Source organism: Miscanthus floridulus, chromosome 5, assembly GCF_019320115.1.
Source record: "Miscanthus floridulus cultivar M001 chromosome 5, ASM1932011v1, whole genome shotgun sequence".
NCBI classification, from domain to species: Eukaryota; Viridiplantae; Streptophyta; class Magnoliopsida; order Poales; family Poaceae; genus Miscanthus; species Miscanthus floridulus.
The window spans coordinates 48,995,835-49,017,285 of NC_089584.1; the positions used below are offsets into that span (position 1 = coordinate 48,995,835).

General features: G+C 43.1%; 2 protein-coding genes across 2 annotated transcripts; one reads left to right on the top strand and one right to left on the bottom strand.

The window, feature by feature from the left end:
* The first annotated feature begins 7,215 nt into the window (after nt 1-7,215).
* LOC136454611 (protein PXR1-like) lies at nt 7,216-7,932 on the top strand. The gene has a single exon (XM_066454978.1). It carries the CDS (start codon nt 7,216-7,218, stop codon nt 7,930-7,932), a length of 717 nt encoding a protein of 238 aa, XP_066311075.1.
* A 7,940-nt stretch (nt 7,933-15,872) lies between these two features.
* On the bottom strand, nt 15,873-16,196 carry LOC136454612 (uncharacterized). Its single transcript, XM_066454979.1, has one exon. It carries the CDS (start codon nt 16,194-16,196, stop codon nt 15,873-15,875), a length of 324 nt encoding a protein of 107 aa, XP_066311076.1.
* Between the last annotated feature and the right edge of the window lie 5,255 nt (nt 16,197-21,451).

Genomic DNA, 21,451 nt, shown 5'->3' on the forward strand with positions numbered 1-21,451 from the left:
AGCTCGCCACAAAGGCTTGCCTATGTCCACGTTGTTGAGGTAAGCCACAAACCTTTCACCAAAGCAATAGGTTAGAGGGTTCCACTAAGTCACAAAGGGTAATACAAACGTCCCGGTGCTTAGCCACAATAAATTGGGAGCTCCTTGGCGACCGCTAGCCATCTAGCTAGCCGTCTAGGAGCCAAGCTCTAAGAGTAACAAACACACCAAGTGGCTAGGGCTTCACCAAGTGCATAAGAATGGAGGAGAAGGATCTTCTCTTGCTTTCTGACACTCTCTTTTGCCAAATCCCTTAAGGAATCACCGAGATTTGAGCAAGGGAGTTGGGAGCAACAAGAATGGAGAGAGAAAGCTTCAAGTTGAAATGAGTGAGTCAATGAAGAAGATGACCATTGGGGGAGAGAGGAGAAGGTACAAATACCCCGCCCCCTCAACTCCCACAAAACGGTCGACCAGACAAAACACGGAGGTTCCGCGTAGGCTAGAATAGATTAGAACGAAGATCATCTGGCTTTTTGTGGCTAGGATAATTTGTGATGTGGATAGAGATTTGACTTTTGTGCACTTGGTTCCACCCAGCACTCTATTAGTATCCCCTTGATAGTACGACTTGTCCTATAACTCAATTTCAAAGTATAAAACAAAGTAATCTTGCTCCTTGAGTCATTGCAAGCCATCCTTTTGAGTTGGGGGGTCTCCTCCTATGTTTCTTAGCACCCATAACTTATGATTCGTTGTTAAACACTTGTAAAAACTATTAGTCCTTTAATTCTATGGTCAACATCACCAAAACCCACTTAGGGCTTGATTGCACTTACACTTCCTCAAGCTAAGTACTAGTAACTATTAGATGGAGGATCTAAACACAGGTTGCTAATAACCTCACTACTAGAAGGCCACTAGCTGGTTTCCCTCTACTAGCTGCTAACTATTAGTTGCTTAGTAATATAATGGGTCCAGATAGAACTATCATAGTTAGTACTAGAGATCAAATATTTAAACTCTATCACACATTTTAACGATAGTTTAGGCCCACCTTGATTGTCACATGTCATGTGTGTGTTTGGTTTGAGGGTGGAATATGGACAAAGTTAAGACAGTGGCAGAGCCAGGACTTTTGTAGAGCCTGGACAGGGCTCTGGCTCCTCTTAGGTGGCTCTGGCTCCTCATGTAGAGTAGCTTTTTTGGTGGAGCTAAAGCCGTTTTGAAAAACATTTGGAAAAAATAGCTCCAGTGATAGTCTTGTAATAATTTGTATTAGATTTGTGAGCAGGGGCAGAGACAAGGGGGGTGGGCAGGCCTGACCCCCTAACATTGTATGGTTTTTATTAGTACATCTTATTAGTTCTCACTAATCATTATGAACTAGGTGGTTCCCCGCACGTTGTTGTGGGAATTTAAAGGTTTATTTTAGATGAACTCTTTATGAAGGAAAGGTTTTAAAAAACAAAAAATACATAGAAAATGAGGTAAGCTATGCGTATCTGCACCTAATAAAACCAAAAGAAAATCAATATAAAATTCTTCAAGACAGTTGTAGCCTAAGTTACATGGAGCACATGGACAAAAGAACTCATGCATGTGTCAGTGTTTGGGTCAGTGGTTTGTGTTTGGGTCAGTGGTTCTTGTTTGGTGAGGACACCAACACTTAAGAAGTTTTTGTGTCAATCATGTGGCTACACCTTAGCAAGGCACATATGCCGAATGGACGTATATATCTGCCATGGCAATGAATTGATATTCGCCAGGTGAGCCCAGGCACCGGCCTAGGGTGGCTAGGCCTTGGAAGACACATGTGTTGCCAACCTTGGGCTTGGACCCTAAAGCCCTAGATGACCTCTAGTGGACCCCACTAGGGTGTATACATGTTGGCAACACATGTATACATGCATAGAAGCCCTAGGTGTAGTGTAGAAATAGAAATAGAAAAGGAATTGGAAAAAGGGAGGAAAATAGAAAAGGGAAAGAAGCCCAGCAGCAGCAGCCTATGTCGAGGCCCAGCCTCCCGCACCCGCACCCCACCGTAGCCAGCCTAGCACCACAACCCAGCGCCTGCCTATGCCCGTGCTCGTGTCCACACGCATTGAGCGGCCCAGCAACGGCCCCGCTCGTGCGCCCATGCCAGCGAAGAAGTAGCAGCCCACGCCACGCCCCACGTCATGCCTCGCCTTTCCCCTCCACGCTGTCGCTGCTAGGCAGGACCCCACCTGGCTCTCTTCTTTGCTTTTGCAAAACAGAGAAGAGCATCTCGCCAGCAACGGATTCAAGGCCGCGCCTTACCATCCCCATCTTCCGCCCTTGAGCCATGGCCTACGTTAGCATGGATGCACGCCACGTTGGTGATTCACACCACCTGCCCTGCCCTAGCTGACACCCTCACCTACGGTGACACAAGCACCATGGCCCACACCGCTTGTAGCGCCCCTACACCCGCCATCCTTCCTTTGATCGGACGCCGCTCCCAAAATTGGAGGCACCAGGTTCACCTCACTCGCCTCATGCCCCAAAACCCTAGCCTAGGTGCTGTGATCACCCTACACGTGGCCCACCCCATCTCCCTATCGTCCACCGCGTTGTCATGACCGTGGCCACCTATAAGACGGCACCCCCGGTGCCCTAGCGATCTCCCATCGCCTACCGCCACTCTGTGGCTATCCACCTACCACACCAAGCCAGGAGAAGGGAGGAGAAGGAGAAGGGAGGATGAAGGAGAGGAGCGGAAGCCGCTGGAGTTCTGGCCTGGCCGCCGGAGCTGAGGACTACGCCCGCTCATCTTTGTTGCCATCGCGGTCCTGCATGCACTACTTCACCTCATCACGGCCACAACTTGCCTCTACACCGCTAGTCTACCACCCCGAGCCCCATGGTGAGCCCCGCTTGTTCCTCTGCTCACCGTTCATCGCCATCACCATGTCTGCTGACGTGGTCTCCCCACTTGGGACGCCCAAAGGCCACGCCTTTGGCCACCTTGGAGCACAACACACCCACGCACACCTTCAGGAACACTCACATAGCCATGCTGATCCTTGGATGCTCAGGAACGCTAGCGTCCCACACGCGCACCAAGCGTGCTCACCATGGCCAGAGCATGGCCGAGGTGGAGCCGTTCTGCCATCACCAAGCTGGTAGAGGTAGGAAGCCCACCACAGCAAGCCTCGCCTCACTGAGGGACACAACCCGCACTAGATGAAGGGGAAAGTAGGACCCTAGGGGCTGTTGGTCGTGTCTGCCTCGCCTGGAGCCGCCGCCTTGTCAGAGGCGTTCCCACCGATCCCAGCCGCCTCGTGGAACGAGGGATGGCCGATGAGCTCTAATGCATCATCGCAATCCTAGCTGCCTAGCTCAATTGCTAGATAGCTAGCACTAACCCCCCATGTCATCATCGCCAGTGCCTCACCAGAGCCCCACCATGCGTGCTACCGCCGAGCAGACTCCGCCGTGGAAACCGAGCACCAGCGCCACCTTCATGAGCACTCTAGTGACCCCGATCACATGAAAAGGACCCATCTTGAGCCTTGGGTGCTCGCATAGCTGAACTACCATGACATCCATGCCCACTACCATCCTAGCCATCGTTGGTAGGCCACGAGACGTAGCCTTTGCCCTGGTCACCCTTGCTGGAGAGCCTAGGCCACTCAGGGATAGCCATGGTTGTCTCGTCGAGCACACCTCATGAGCTCATCACGCCGCTACCGGCCCTTGCCGGGGGGCCAAAGAGCCACCTTTAATGCCCCACTATGTTCGCACGGGTGCCTAGGACCCCTAGGAGGCCATAGCATCCCTACCGAGCAGCCGTGGAGCACCACCAGGCGACCTTGTCGCCGACATGCGCGAGCAGGAGAGGCCGAGTTGATCGATAGATACGTATAGCTGCTTCCTCAGATATTGACATTCCTATGACCTACGCTTCCCTTAATTAGTGAGTGGAGTCCTTTCTTCTCTCCCCTGGGTTCTTGTGTTGGTTTCTGGCTTTGGCCGATGAGGCAAGGTACGAGCGGGAGTCATCCTTATTGCCTAGAGAGTGAGAGTGGTGAGATGTGTGTGAGGGGATGGGAGAATGTGTGGATGAGACGGGTTAAAACTTGATGAATTATTATTATTAAAACTTGACATACTCGCATAGGAAACTACAGCCACAAATAGGTCTTTTGCTCTACCCTTGCATTCCACTACCACAAAGAAAATGCAAAGCATAGGGTGGGAGCTAGTGGCCAGTACAAATCATATTGATAATGGTTTGATAGGTTCTGAGTCTGAGTACGACTACTAGGGAGACGATTGGGAGGATTAGAGGTCTTGTTCCTATGCTCAAGTTTGGTTGAGAAGATGGAGTCAACGTCCGCTGCCCTTCTACTTGATGCTGTTCTAGATGCTGCATACTCTGAGTGATTTCGCCAAGTGGCGATGTAATAATGAGTAAACCTTGCTATTTGTACCTTCTTGAGACAAGTATTCGATGTATGACTATGATATCGACTGTTATTTGATAATGTGATGGGATGACCACCTGAGACTATCACGTTATACTTCGAATATGTGGATTTCCCTTCGAGGAAATCAGGATTGTTTTAGTTTTGGATAATTGATGAAACCTAGGACTAACATTTGATCTAAGTGTGTGAATTAGATAAGGTGGTCCAACTCAAGTGGTGAAGCTAAATGATGGCCATGGTGAAGGTGATGGCTCACATTTGGAAAAGAAGAAAGAGAAAAACAAAAATGAGCTCAAGGCAAATGTATAATGATAGGAGCCATTTTTCATATGGACTCAAGACACCATAGAGGGTGTGAGTGATTTAGGATCGATAGCTATACTATAAAGGGGGGAAATCTTTTGCTAAACGGTTTATCGAGTGCCACTAGGTGACATGATTCATGCATTGCATTTAGGAACCTAGTGTGCTAACATCTAACACTTGTAAAATGCTTGTCAAAATGCTAACACACGTGCACTATGGTGAGACACTTTGTGGTTGGCAACTTAGAAGCAAGGGTGTTGAGAAAAGATTGAAATGTGCTGGTCATAGAGTGACCGGACACGTCTGACATAGAGACCGGACGTGTTTGGTATTCACTCATGCGTGGGCAGGCATACATGACCGGACATGTCTGGTATTGGGACCAGACATGTCTGATATTTAACCCCGGCGTGAGTAGCTAAGGCAGGGATGACTGGACGCTGGGCTATGTCTGTTCGCGTTCGATTTGACATGTCAGGTCATGCCCTAGACCTCTCGGTGTAGTTTTGGATCATGACCGGACTCTAAGTGTAACAAGTGACCTAACGCTGAGTGTCATGTCCGGTAAGAACAAGCAAAACACATGGTAGTGAGCACCTAATGTAGGGTGCGTCCGGTTGGCTATATCAGACAAGCCCGGTTGATCCAGAGGCGCTCTAGGAGGCCTTTGGACTTGACCTAACGCTTCCTCTCCTATGTCCGGTCGTTTTCAAGCATCGCGTTCGATCGTGTCTATCAACGTGCGCAGAAAAGAGCCGTTGGACGCCAATGGCTATTAACTTTGAAAGGGGACATCTGGCTGCTCGGTGTTGACCGGACGCATCCGATCAGTACGCAACAAACCCAGTGAAGGGGTATAATGGCTCTATTCATTTGGGGACTCTATAAATAGAGCTTAGCCAGCTTTGGCTCAACTCTCTTGGCACTTTGACATACTTGACATCCTTGTGAGCCTAAGCAAATACCTCCCACTCATCTCCATCATTGATTCATCATCATAGTGAGATTGTGAGTGATTCCTAGTGCATTTGCTTGAGTGATTGTATCTAGTGGCACTTGGGGATCGTTGTGGGTGTGGAATTCTTGTTCCTCTTGGTGGTTGCTGCCACCTAGATGGCTTGGAGGAACGAAGGAGCTTCGGCATGTGTTGGTGATTGTTCATGGCCGGCTTCGGTGATTGTGAGGGGTCTTGAACCTTCCTTGATGGAGAGTCGAAAGGTAATTCTAATGGATTACTCGTGTCATTGAGTTACCTCACTTGTGGGTAGGTTCTTGCTTTGTCCAATTGTGTGGACGAGGTTCATGCAACATCTCTTAGCCAACAAACCACCAAGTGTTGGTCGACACAACGTGGACTAGTGTGTCGGCAAGCACATGAACCTTGGAAGAAAAATTGGTTGTCTCTTGCCCTTTGGTATTCTCCCGATGATTGAATTGGTATTTATCTTGTGATTGGTTTACTCCTCTACGCGATGGTATAATTACACTACTCACTCTTTTATATTCCCACAAACTAGTTGTAGCAAGCTCTTTAGTGTAGCTAGAATTGAGAGCTTGCTTTGTAGCTTAAGATCATCTAGTGGAGCTCTTTAGTGTAGCAAGTGTGAGAGCTCTTAGTGAGTAGTGACTTAGACATTTGTGTGCCTAGTGATTATAGTAACTAGAATTGTTGGATAGGTGTCTTGCAACAACCCTTGTAGAGCTAGAGCAAGTTTGCATTTTGCTATTTGTCATACTAATCAAATTGCTCTAGTGATCTTGTAGATTTTTAAATAGTCTATTCACCCCCTCTAGCCATATTAGGACCTTTCAAGTGGTATCAGAGCCATGGTCACCATTTGTTTTAAGGCTTAACAACCTTTGGTTCAAATTATGGCTCAAGTTGTGTTCAACCAAGTTGGGGGTAAACTACCGTTCTTTGATGGCACATCTTTTGATTATTAGAAGAGAAAGATGAAGATGTAACTTGGTTAAATCAATGACAAGGTGTGAGATGTGGTAGAGAATGAGTTTGTGATCATTGACCCCACCAATCTCACCGACAATGACAAGATCAACAAGCAATGCAACACTATGGCACTCAACACAATATACAATGGCATTGATTCAAAGGTGTTTGAGCAAATCAAAGATCTTGAGAAGGCAAGTATAGTTTGGGTGAGACTAAAAGAAACATATGAGTGCACTTCAATGGTAAAAAGTATCAAGCTCTACATGCTCAAAGACAAGCTATCAAACTTCAAGTTGAAGGATGATGAGTCCATTCCGGAGATGTTCTATAGGCTACAAGTCATCATCAATGATCTCAAGAGTTTGGGTGAGAAGGTGAAGGATAAGGACTTCTCTCACAAGTTCTTGATGTGTTTGCCAAATAGATTCAAGACATTGTGAACTATCATCTTTAGAGGTGGATTGAAGGATGTCACACCAAATGAGGTGCTTGGTGATGTGATGACTGAGGACCAATACAATAGTGATGGTGAAGAAATTGTGGAGGAAGACAAGAAGAAGAAGAGTGTGGCATTCAAGGCTGGCACTTCATCCTCCAAAGAACAAGAGCAAGGGCAAGGCTAAGAAGAAAGAATCAAGTGATGAAGAATGCTCTCATGATGATAGTGATGATGAAGCACTTGCTCTCTTTGTGCGCAAGTTTGGCAAGATGAAGAAGAAGAAAGGCTATGGTGCAAGGAAGAGAAGAGACCACTTCAAGAACAAGGAGTATGTGAGGTTGTGCTACAAGTGGAAGAGCCCCAATCTTGTTGTAGCAAATTATCCCTACAATAGTAACAATGAGGATAATGAGAAGAAGAAGAACAAGAAAGAGAAGAAGGAGAAGAAAGAGAAGAAGATGACCTTCAAGAAAAAGAAGAAGGGTGGATCCTATGTTGTCACATGGGATAGTGATGCCTCCATCGATGATGATTCAAGTGATTATGACAAGGCATCCAAGAAGAAGGCTCTAGCAAGCATTGCTATCAACAACAAGCCTTCACTATTTGACACTCCATCATGCTTCATGGCCAAGGGCTCCAAGGTAAAAAATGATAAGAGTGAAAATGATGATAGTGAAAGTGAAAATGATAGTGATGATGATGAATTCTCAAATGAACAATTAATGAACATCCTAGAACAAGCTGACTCAATAATTAATAAGAAAAAGCAAGAAGTGCAAAGAATTGGAAAAGAAGTTTAGTGCTTTTGAGCAATCCTTTGATGAGCTCAATGCTACGCATGAGAGGCTAGTGGAAGCCCATGAGAAGCTTAGCAAAGCTCACACCAAGCTTGAAAAGGCTCACTCCTTGCTTCTTGAATAAGAAAAGGAAAGGGTTATAGTGTCATGTGATGTGGGCATAACATGTGACATTATTGAAGATTCATTTTATGAACCTATTGTTGTTGCTCCCACTAACCCTTCTTGTAGCTCATCATCCACCACCGCTACCTCTCCTATCGTTACTACTAGTAATGGTTTCACTTGTGATGCCTCACTAATGGTTGAAAATGAGACTCTCAAGAGAGAGGTGGATGAGCTCACTCACGCCCTAGGCAAGGCCATGGCGGTGAGGCCCGCTTGCTAAAGTGCATGGGTAGCCAAAGGTTTTCTCTTAACAAAGAGGGATTGGGCTATACCCCCAAAAGAGGCAAGATGGACTTTGCTACTCCCAAAGCTAGCTTTGTGAAAAGCAATGATCGGTTTTGCAATAGATGCAAGCAAGTAGGGCACTTAGAGCAATCTTGCATAAAGAACAAGAATAAGATCAATGCTAATGTATCCTCAATTTGTTTTGATTCTTGTTACATGCTTACTAAGGGTGTGAATGGTGTGAAGGCTAGGTTCATTGGAACACCTATTGTGGGCTCAAAGAAGAAATCCATTTGGGTACCAAAGACCTTAGTGACTAACCTTCAAGGACCCAAGCAAGTTTGGGTACCTAAAAAGAATTGATCTTCTTTTGTATGTCAATTATAAAGCTAGAGAAAGGTATTGGGTGCTTGATAGTGGGTGCACACAACACATGACCGATGATTCAAGAATGTTCAATTCAATCAACTCAAATGATGACAATGGGATTGATAGCATAACATTTAGTGATAATGGCAAAGGCAAGGTCAAAGGGCTTGAAGGCTTGGTCATGTTGGAATGAAACAATTGAACAAGTTGATTAAGCATGATCTAGTTAGAGGCTTGAAAGATGTCACATTTGAGAAGGATAAGCTATGTAGTGCATGTTAAGCCAGAAAGCAAGTTGGCAACACACATCCTAAGAAGAGCATGATGAGCACATCTAAGGCATTTAAATTATTACATATGGATTTTTTTGGGCCAACTACATATACAAGTATTGGTGGCAACAAGTATGGATTTGTGATAGTGGATGATTTCACTAGATATACATGGGTGTTCTTTCTTGTTGATAAGAGTGATGTGTTTGCAACCTTCAAAACATTCATCAAGAGAATTCACACTGAGTTTGAAACAACCATCAAGAAAGTGAGAAGTAACAATAGAAGTGAGTTCAAGAATACAAGAATTAATTAGCTTTGTTATGAGTTTGGAATTAGGCATCAATTCTCTGCCAAGTACACTCCTCAATCAAATGTCCTAGTTGAGAGGAAGAATAGAACCTTGATTAACAAGGCAAGGTCAATGTTAACTGAGTACAATGTGAGTCATTCATTTTGGGCCGAAGCAATCAACATGGCTTTCTACTATAGCAACCGCCTCTATTGTCATCCCATGATGGAGAAGACACCATATGAGCTCTTGAATGGAAGAAAGCCCAATATTGCATATTTTCAGGTTTTTGGTTGCAAATGCTATATATTGAAGAAAGGCACAAGATTGAGCAAGTTTGAGAAGAAATGTGATGAATGTTTCTTGCTTGGTTACTCAACTACTAGTAAAGCTTATAGAGTTTGGAATTTGGCTAGTGGTACTCTTGAGGAGGTGCATGATGTTGAATTTGATGAAACCAAGGGTTCCCAAGAAGAAGATGAGAATCTAGATGATGTGAGAGACACTCAATTGGTTAATGCAATGAAGAAGATGGACATTGGTGACATAAGGCCTAGAGAAGTGATTGAAGTTGAAGATGACAAAGATCTAGTGCTCTCTAACTTAAATGTGCAAGTTGATACAAGTCAAGCTAGTTCATCATCTCAAGTGCAAAATCAACAAGTGGATAGTTCATCATCTCAACCAAGTGATCAATCAAGTGCAAGTGCTCCAACCAACCAATGTTGCAAGAGATCATCCATTGGATTCTATCATTGGTGATATCTCAAGAGGTGTACAAACAAGATTAAGATTGGCATTATTTTGTGAACACTTCTCATTTGTGTCTTCCATTGAACCTAAGAAGATAGATGAAGCTTTGTTGGATGTTGATTGGGTGAATGCTATGCATGAAGAGCTAAATAACTTTACAAGAAATCAAGTATGTGAGTTAGTTGAGAGGCCTAAGGATCATAATGTGATTGGAACTAAATGGGTCTTTCGCAACAAGCAAGATCAAGATGGGATAGTTGTAAGGAACAAAGCAAGATTAGTGGCTCAAGGTTACACTCAAGTTGAAGGTCTTGACTTTGGAAGAACATATGCCCCGATTGCAAGATTGGAAGCAATTAGGATCTTGTTAACCTATGCTTGTGCCCACAACATCAAGTTGTACCAAATGGATGTGAAAAGTGCATTTCTAAATGGGTACATCAATGAGCTTGTGTATGTTGAGCAATCTCCTGATTTTGAAGATGAGAAGATATCCAACCATGTCTACAAGTTGAGAAAGGCTTTGTATGGTTTGAAGCAAGCACCAAGAGCATGGTATGAGAGATTTTCTACTCTCTAATGGATTTAAGATGGGCAAGGTTGACACCACTCTCTTCACCAAGAAGCTAGGCAATGACTTGTTTGTGTTGCAAATTTATGTTGATGACATTATTTTTGGATCAACCAATCAAGATTTTTGTGAGGAGTTTGGAAAGACGATGGCAAGTGAATTTGAGATGTCTATGATTGGAGAGCTTAGTTACTTCCGTGGTCTACAAATCAAGCAATTAAAGAGTGGCACATTTGTGAGTCAAGGCAAGTACATCAAAGACATGCTTAAGAAGTTTAGCATGGATGATGCTAAAGCAATTAGTACACTAATGGGGACAAATGGAAGCTTGGATAGTGATGCTAGTGGCAACATGGTGGATCAAAAGATGTATCGGTCTATGATTGGAAGCCTACTCTATGTGATCGCATCAAGACTGGATGTGATGTTTAGTGTATGCATGCATGCTAGATTTCAATGTAGGGTTATGAGGATGCTACGCTAGCCGGAAAACAAAAATTTCGACCTCATAAACTAGGATCTACTGCTAGTTATAGCTCACGGGATTACCACTAGACGCGCAGGTGCAGTGGAAGCAACTCAATGTAGTCGAACGCATCGTAGCAGTGCCGTGCAGTTGCAAGGTCGTCCGTATGTCCGTCCCCTTCGAGCAGTTCGTCCTTGTGCTCCAGATGTAGCACCTCTGAGGTATCCACACGTATAGGGAGGAAGCGTCGTGCCTCTGGACTGTTAGGTCCGCGAGGAGCAACAGGCGCGGGCGTAGGATGGGCGGCGGCGGCTGCCAAAAAGGCGTGGGATACCTAACCTCGTTGCCCACCCACTTATTTATAGGCGTCCCTAATGAGCTCCCGAGTTGGAGGCTCATTAGTAACCCTAAGCCTTGTCTAACTCGGATCCAATCTGAATTAGGCTTCTAGCTCCTTAAGCGTGTGACCCTATGGGTTCACGCACACATAGACATGGCTCGAGTACTCCTACTCGGCCATTAGTTGATAGTGGCCTCTAGCAAGGCATGTCAACTCCTATGTGTACGCAAAGATCATATCAGACGAACCACCACAAAACCACATACTTGTTATTCCCTTGCCTCATGATATTTGGTCCAACTCATAGGTTAACACTTAACCCAAGCATGGCCATGCATTTCTTTATCTAATCATTAGAGTGATCCAGTGATATCTCTCTCATATATAGAGAGGGGCAAATTCCATCTTGATTGTCTATGTCTCATAGCATGTTTCCCGACAAACCCGAAAACCACCTTTATAACTACCCTATTACGGAGTAGCATTTGATAGTCCCTGAGTAGGTCGTTTCACATCTTGAATACATACAACAATCTTAGGTCTAAGGACATAACATACATGACATGAATAGAGATAATAACAACATCTCACGTTGGGTCAGTCCAGCCCCATGTCATACATGTGCTCACATTATTAGTTTGACATCTCTATGTCTATGACTTGTGAAACATAGTCATCAACTAATAATGTGTTGATCCATTATTCATGTGTGTCCTCACACGAACTCTGACCAGGGACAACATTAGAATAACTATACAAGTAAAAGAGTTTCACAAACAATTCACATAATTGCTAATCGATACAAGTTGTCTTTAATGGAAATTCAATGAACTCATAATATATCATGGATACAAGGCAATATAATCATCTCTATGATTATCTCTAGGGTATACTCCCAACAATCTCCCACTTGCACTAGAGTTAATCTCAAAGATATCTAATACCCATAGCTCTCATGTGCGCCTCATGCTTAGGCTGTGGAAGAGCCTTTGTCAAAGGATCTGCAACATTCAAATCTATGTGTATCTTGCACATCTTGATCTCATCTCATCTAACGAACTCTTGAATGAGGTGAAATTTCTACAGTACATTTTTGTTCTTTTGGTGATTCCTTGGCTCCTTAGCCTGCGCAATTGCCCCATTGTTGTCACAATGTAGATTCAATAGACTGGACGTATTCAAAAACACACCAAGTTCAATGAGGAACCTCCTCATCCAAACACCTTCCTTCGTAGCTCCAGAAGCTACAATGTACTCGCCCTCTGCTATAGAATCAGTCACCATCTCCTGCTTGGAACTTTTCCAACTTACAGCACCACCATTTATTGTGAACACAAAACCTGATTGAGAATGTGAATCATCCGTGTCAGTTTAGAAGCTAGCATCGGTGTAACCATTTATAATGAGCTCCTCCTCACCTCCATAGATTAGGAACACATCTTTAGTCCTTCTCAAGTACTTAAGAATGTTTTTAACAAGTGTCCAGTGACTCTCTCCTGGATCAGCTTGGTACCTGCTCGCAACACTTAGAGCATATGAGACATCTAGGTGAGTACATATCATGGCGTACATGATGGAACCAACTACCAAGGAGTATGGAACCTTACTCATGCGCTTCCACTCATCAGCTGTCAAAGGACACTGTTTATCGCTAAAGCGCATACCATATGACATAGGCAAGAACCCTTTCTTGGACTGTTCCATGTTGAATCATTTCAACACCTTGTCAATGTACATATCTTGGCTTAATCCTATAAGCCTCTTTGATCTATCTCTATAGATCTTGATGCCCAAAATGTATGCTGCTTCTCCTAAATCCTTCATAGAAAAATTATTATTCAGTGAAGTCTTTACGAATTGCAACATAGGAATGTCATTCCCAATCAATAATATGTCATCCACATACAAGATTAGAAATACAACAGTGCTCCCACTTTCCTTGTTGTAAACACAAAGTTCTTCTTCATTCTAATGGAAGCCAAACCCTTTGACCACTTCATCAAAACGAATGTTCCAACTCTGAGATGCTTGCTTTAACCCATAAATGGATTTTCTGAAGCTTGCAAATTTTTCCAGCATTGTTTGGATCAACAAAACCTTTGGGCTGTATCATATACACGTCCTCATCCAAATTTCCATTTAGAAAGGTTGTTTTAACATCCATCTGCCATATCTCATAATCGAAATAAGCAGCTATTGCTAGAATGATCCGGATAGATTTAAGCATCGCTACCGGTGAGAAAGTCTCGTCGTAGTCAATTCCTTGAACTTGCCGAAAACCCTTTGCAACAAGTTGAGCTTTATAGATGTGAACGTTTTCATCCATATCCTTTTTTTTATAGATCCATTTGCACTCTATGGGTCTAACCCCATCAGGCGGGTCAACCAAGTTCCAAACTTGATTGTTTCCCATGGAATCTATCTCAGATCTCATGGCACTTTGCCATTTCTCGAAATCTGGGTCCATCATTGCTTCCGCATAAGTCATAGGTTCATCATCATCTAACAATAACAAATCCCCATGCAACTCACGGATTCTTGCTGACCTTTGTGGTTGTGGTGGTGTTTCTCTTGCCATGGGTATCTCAACTTGTTCTGCTACATTAGCATCACTCGTAGAGTCCTTCCCAACTGGCTCATCTTGAACTTCTTCAAGATACACCTTCTGACCACTTTTCTCTCTTTTGAGAAACTCTTTCTCTAAGAAAACACCGTTCCGAGCAACAAACACTTTGCCCTTTGATCAGTTGTAGAAGTAATACCCTAAAGTTTCCTTCGGATATCCCACAAAAAAGCATTTGTCTGATTTGGGTGTTAGTTTATCTATCATAAGTCATTTGACATAAACCTCACAACCCCAAATTTTTAGAAAAGACAAACTAGGACTCTTACCAGTCCACATCTCATGTGGTGTCTTAACTACTGACTTAGATGGTACCCTATTCAATGTGAAAGCGACTGTTTCTAGAGCGTATCCCCAAAATGGTAACGGTAGGTCTGACTGGCTCATCATAGACCGAACCATGTCCAACAAAGTCCGATTACATCACTCAGACACGCCATTTCTCTAAGGCGTTCTAGGTGGCGTAAGCTGTGGAACAATTCCGCAACTCTTTAGATGATTGCTAAACTCGTGGCTCAAATATTTGCCTCCATGATCAGATCGCAAAGCCTTAATTTTCTTGCCGCGTTGATTCTCTACTTCACTCTGAAACTCCTTGAACTTTTCAAATGTCTTAGACTTATGTCTCATTAAGTAGACATAGCCATATCTACTAAAGTCATCAGTGAAGGTTATGAAGTATTGGAATCCGCCTCTTGCTGTCGTACTCATTGGTCCGCACACATCAGTATGTATGAGTTCCAGCAAGTCTGCCGCCCTCTCAGGAAAACCTATGAAAGGCATCTTGGTCATCTTGCCCAGCAGGCAAGCCTCACATGTCTCGTATGATTCAAAATCAAGCGAAGTTAAAAGCCCATCAGAATGGAGCCTCTTCATGCAATTCTCACTTATATGACCTAAACGATAATGCCACATATAGGTAGGACTTAACTCATTAAGCCGAGGCTTTTTAGCACTTATATTATAGACAGGAGCATCTTCAAGATTTAAAATAAATAACCCATTCACAATGGATGCAGAAGCCACAAACATGCCATTTTTAGAGATCACACAACCATTGTCTTTACTCGCAAATGAATAACCATCCTTCATCAAACATGAAGGTGACATAATGTTTTGACTTAAACTAGGAACAAAATAACAATTATTCAACTCCATAATAAATCCTGACAGGAGGTGGAGTTGCATCGTCCCGACGTTCAATGCAGCAACTCTTGCATTATTGCCCACACGGAAATCAACTTATCCCTTTTCCACGCTTCTACTTCTTATCATTCCCTGCATCGTATTGCAAATATGAGCAACCGATCCGGTATCAAATACCCAAGAATTAATATAAGAATTAGCAAAGAAAATATCTGTAACATAAACAACAAGTGTACAAGCTGCGGGAGTACCTTTACTGCCGTGATCCTTTATGAAAGCACTCAGCATCAGCAGTTGGTCCAGCCTTGGGCACAGGTGGGTTTGGCTTAGAGATCTCATCTTTAGCCTTGCCCTTTTTCTTCTTCCAAGAATTGCCCTTCTTCTTAAACTTAGGCTTGTTTTGGACCGCCATCACATGGCTACTGCCAGCACCTTTCTTGATGTTAGCCTCTGCTATTTTAAGCATGCCACATAATTCATTCAAGCCCTTATCCACCCCATGCATATGGTAGTTCGTGATGAAATTTCCATAGCTAGGCGGAAGAGACGCGAGAACAAAATCAGTAGCTAATTCAGGGCCAATTGGGAAGCCCAGCTTCTCCAACCTCTGAGTGTAACCAACCATTTTGATCACATGTGGCCCAACTGCTACGCCCTCTGCTAGCTTGGTTTCAGCAAAAGCCTTTGAGACATTGAACCTTTCAGTCCTGGCTTGAGTCTAGAACATATCATTGAGCGCCACGATCATATCGTGCGCTACATAGTTATTGTCTAACTGCAACTGCAGATCTAGTTCCATACAAGCAAGAATAAGGCAACTCACTTCAAGATCAACATCACATGCTTTCTTGTAAGTGTTTTTCTCTGCAGCAGGTGCATTATCAGCAGGCTCATCTGGTATTGGGGTGTCTAGATTTTCTTCCTTTTTCTTAGCCCTGAGAACAATTCTCAGGTTGTGGATCCAATCCGCATAGTTTGTTCCATTCAACTTATCTTTCTCAAGAATTGAACACAAAGTAAATGGTAGATTGCTAGGCGCCATTTATCTACAACAAAAGTAATGCAAAATACTAAGACAATGTATCCAAGACAGAGTAAACAATATTAAACCTTTAATATAATATACTCCCACTAAAATCAATATCCCTCTATTGAAACTTAGTGATTCAAGACCCACAACTAACAAGTCTACTAGTGTGCTTTAGCATCACCGCTAGAAGACGTGGTAGATTGGTAAGCAACTCTTTGCTAATCATATCACATATGACTCTTGTTGTTCGGTAGCATCTCTATGCTTTGGTGCCCAACTACTCATGCTCCAAGGTCCCTAACCATTAGGATGACCTTGTCCAAGTAACCAACCCTTCTGCTGTAAGTATCCGATACGAACCTGTCTAGTCAAGGAAAACCAGTGGCACCCTAATTTCATAGACCCACCACCGATTGTACAAGACACATGATAGTGTAAGGCTTGGGGAAGTATTTTAACTTAAACATTGCCGAGGGATCGTTCTACTTCACCATTGCATGTAGACAAAAACATTATCTCACGTGAAAGTAGAACATAGTAAGAACGACATTAACACATATATGACATGGTATAGCCCAATGTTCCTTTGGGGATCTCCATCTCCATCGAACTGTTCCTCATGATGATCTCCATCTCCATGATCCATGTATGCCATCCTTCAGTGATGATTCCACCAAGACTAGCTATCACTAACACAAGGCAGTGAAGAAAATTACATAGTCACGGATAGGATCATCACAGTTTGGCATGCAGACCATTACATCAAATTGACAATATCTTTGTGGCTCCAGCCATATTGTCATACTCACGACATGCAAGCCATGAATTAATTACATACATGCATCACATACACATAAGGGCTATACCAGTCACAAATTCCTGTAAAACAGAGTTAACCAATTCCGACGTCTAATCTTAAAACACCAAAAACACCATCTTCCCGGCCATTTTTCACAAATCTAATTTCAGCAAAATTGTCAAAGGGGGTGAGAATTGGATGTAATTTTTTTTCTGTACAATTTTCATATGGAGTTCGTCTCAATCCGAGGTCGTATGCAAAAGTTATGGCTGTTTTACCGAACAACACTTTTTCTTGCACCCCGGCGCTCGGCAGTAGATCCAATCTATCACCGTTGCACATCACATGCACTCGGCACTTGACCTAGGTTTGATTCAATCAATCTGATTGATCTCTATCTTGCCATGACTGGATTTACATGTATCACTTAACTCGGATGGCGGAATTCTGACCGGTACGAGTAGATCGTTACAAGACCAACATGGTAAAATCACGAACCATGATCTACTGCTTTGATACCATTAACATGTATCACTTAACTCGGATGGCGGAACTCATCTACAACTGCGCATATCTCCATACGCACTCATCTAAACCAATAACAACATAGTAAACGGCTTTGATACCATTGTAGGGTTATGAGGATGCTACGCTAGCCAAAAAACAAAAATTTTGACCTCATAAACCAGGATCTACTGCTAGTTATAGATCACGAGATTACCACTAGACGCGTAGGTGCAGCAGAAGTGACTCGATGTAGTCAAACACGTCGTAGCAGTGTCGTGCAGTTGCAAGGTCATCCGTACGTCCATCCCCTTCGTGCAGTTCATCCTTATGCTCCAGATGCAGCACCTCCGAGGTATCCACATGTATAGGGAGGAAGCATCGCGCCTCTAGACTGGTAGGTCCACGAGGAGCAGCAGGAATGAGCGTAGGATGGGCGGCAGCGGCTGCCAAAAAGGCATGAGATACCTAACCTCGTTGCCCACCCCACTTATTTATAGGCGTCCCTAATGAGCTCCCGAGTTGGAGGCTCATTAGTAACCCTAAGCCTTGTCTAACTCGGATCCAATCTGAATTAGGCTTCTAGCCCCTTAAGCGTGTGACCCTATGGGTTCACGCACACATAGACATGGCCCGAGTACTCCTACTCGGCCATTAGTTGATAGCGGCCTCTAGCAAGGCATGTCAACTCCTATGTGTACGCAAAGATCATATCAGACGAACCACCACAAAACCACATACTTGTTATTCCCTTGCCTCACCATATTTGGTCCAACTCATAGGTTAACACTTAACCCAAGCACGGCCATGCATTTCTTGATCTAATCATTAGAGTGATCTAGTGATATCTCTCTCATATATAGAGAGGGGCAAATTCCATCTTGATTGTCTATGTCTCATAGCATGTTTTCCGACAAACCCGAAAACCACCTTTATAACTACCCTGTTACGGAGTAGCATTTGATAGTCCCTGAGTAGGTCGTTTCACATCTTGAATACATACAACAATCTTAGGTCTAAGGACATAACATACATGACGTGAATAGAGATAATAACAACATCTCACGTTGGGTTAGTCCAGCCCCATGTCATACATGTGCCCACATTATTAGTTTGACATCTCCATGTCTATGACTTGTGAAACATAGTCATCAACTAATAATGTGCTGATCCATTATTCATGTGTGTCCTCACATGAACTCTGACCAGGGACAACATTAGAATAACCATACAAGTAAAAGAGTTTCACAAACAATTCACATAATTGCTAATCGATATAGGTTGTCTTTAATGGGAATTCAATGAACTCATAATATATCATGGATACAAGGCAATATAATCATCTCTATGATTATCTCTAGGGCATACTCCCAACATTCAAGCCTCACTAAGAGAGTCACTTGAAGGCAACAAAGAGAATATTGAGGTACTTGAAGCATACACAAAATTTTGGATTGTGGTATCCCAATGGAGCTAGATTTGAGTTGCATGGATATTTAGACTTTGATTATGCGGGATGCAAAGTTGAGAGAAAGAACACATCGGGCATATGTTAACTATTGGGAAGATCACTTGTGTCTTGGTCATCAAAGAAGCAAAATAGTGTAGCACTTCCAATCACCAAAGTAGAATACATTTTGGCCGGTAGTTGTTGTGCTCAATTAGTTTGGATGAAGGCTACTTTGAGTGACTTTGGAATCAAATTCAAATAAGTGTCATTGCTATGTGACAATGAGAGTGCCATGAATCTCACCAATAACCCGATTCAACATTCAAGAACAAAGCACATAGATGTCTGCCATGATTTCATAAGAGATCACCAATAAAAAAGGGACATTTGCATTGAGAGTGTGGGCACCGATGATCAACTTGCTGATATCTTCACCAAGCCACTTGATGAGAAGAGGTTTTGCAAGCTAAGGAATGAATTGAACATACTTGACTTCTCAAATATGTGTTGATGCACCCCCATCATATGACATGCATCTTCTTCGAGCAAAGCAAGGTAAAGCTGAGTGACATGTCATTCATCCATTGCTAAGGACATGTTTAGTGCATCTAGTCATTCCTATCTTGTCTTAGGCCCATTCATGAAAATCAATTGAATTTGATGCTTGTATGGTACCACTATTGCTTCTATGTTTGAAATAATCTAGTGGTAGCATATGACATGTTTGTGAGCTTGTGAACCTAGTGTTTAATCTAGAAATGAGCTATAAGTGTTTAACTCAACATGGTGCATGATAACCCTTATTTGGAGGTGTGAAGAAGCTTGCCCTTGGATCAAACTGAGTTAAATATCTTTTGCAAGTGATCTAGATTGAACCAAATTAGAAAAATAATCCTCACTTCACATGGTTTCACCCTAACCTATCTAGAATTTAAGCTCACCTTTTGTGCTAATTGTTGACAAAGGGGAGAGAATTCACAAAGATAATAAGAGATAGGGGGTGCAAACAAATGAAATGATATTATAAGGGTATCAATTAAAATTTGAAGCACACAAGTAGGGGGGGCAAGCTCATAAACTTGTATGTTACATTGGTATGTGCATTACATATGTTTGCTTGCAGGCACAAGTTCTAAATTCCCTATTTATGCTTGTGTGGTGTATGCTAGATTGTAGAAAATGATTGATGAAATAAAAACTAGCATGCAGAAGAATAGGAAGAGTAATTAGACTTATCATGTAAAAACTAGACCCTTTCATATAATGTTGATCTCATGGGGTTTTCTAGTTTTTGTGAATGTCTAGTTACTAATAGTGCTAAGGATGGTGTATATTGGCAACTCTGATTGGTATCATGCTTCAAAGGTCCATTCTTTACACCTTAGCATCATTTGGTAGCTATTACTCTCTCAAACTTCTAATCCATGCATATGTGTAAGCTTTCAAATCCAAACTCTTAGCCCATATGTAGGGGGAGCTAATACTACCAATTTGGGTTGATGAAACTTGTCCATAATCTTTACACATGGTGATATGCTTGGGCAAGCAATATGAATCCAAAAAGATTTAATTAAATATCTTTGTAAATAGGTTGTCATGAATTACCAAAAAGGGGGAGATTTAAAGCCCTAGTTTAGTTTTGGATAATTGATGAAACCTAGGACAAACCTTTGATCTAAGTGTGTGAATTAGATAACGTGGTCCAACTCAAGTGGTGAAGCTAAATGATGGCCATGGTGAAGGTGATGGCTCACATTTGGAAAAGAAGAAAGAGAAAAACAAAAATGGTCTCAAGGCAAAGGTATAATGATAGGAGCCATTTTTGGTTTGCACTCAAGATGCCATAGAGGGTGTGAGTGATTTAGGATCGATAGCCGTACTATAAAGAGGGGAAATCTTTGGCTAAATGGTTTATCAAGTGCCACTAGATGACATAATTCACGCATTGCATTTAAGAACCTAGTGTGCTAACTTCTAACACTTGTAAAATGCTTGTCAAAATGCTAACACACATGCACTATGGTGAGACACTTTGTGGTTGGCAACTTGGAAGCAAGGGTGCTGAGAAAAGTTTGAAACGTGCTGGTCATAGAGTGACCGGACGTGTCCGACATAGAGACCGGATGCGTCCGGTATTCACTCAGGCACGGGCAGGCAGACATGATCGGACATGTCCGGTATTGGGACCGAACGCGTTCAGTATTTGACCCCAGCGTGAGCAGCTAAGGCAGGGATGACCGGACGTTGGGCTGCGTTCGTTCGCATTCGATCTAATGCATCAGGTCATGCCCACCTCTTGGTGTAGTTTTTGATCATGACCGGACTCTAAGTGTAACAAGTGACCTGACATTTAGCGTCGTGTTCGGTCAGAAGATGCAAAATGCATGGTAGTGAGCACCTGACACAGGATGTGTCTGGTCGACTATACTGGATGTGTTCGGTCGGTCCAGAGGCACTCTGGGAGCTTTCTGGACACGACCTGAGGCTACCTCTCCTACGTGATGCTGTCTCTCC

Excerpts from the sequence above, each read along its gene's own strand:
- LOC136454612 (XM_066454979.1), bottom strand. The coding sequence starts at position 16,196 with ATGGCGCCTAGCAATCTACCATTTACTTTGTGTTCAATTCTTGAGAAA.
- LOC136454611 (XM_066454978.1), top strand. The coding sequence starts at position 7,216 with ATGGTGAAGAAATTGTGGAGGAAGACAAGAAGAAGAAGAGTGTGGCAT.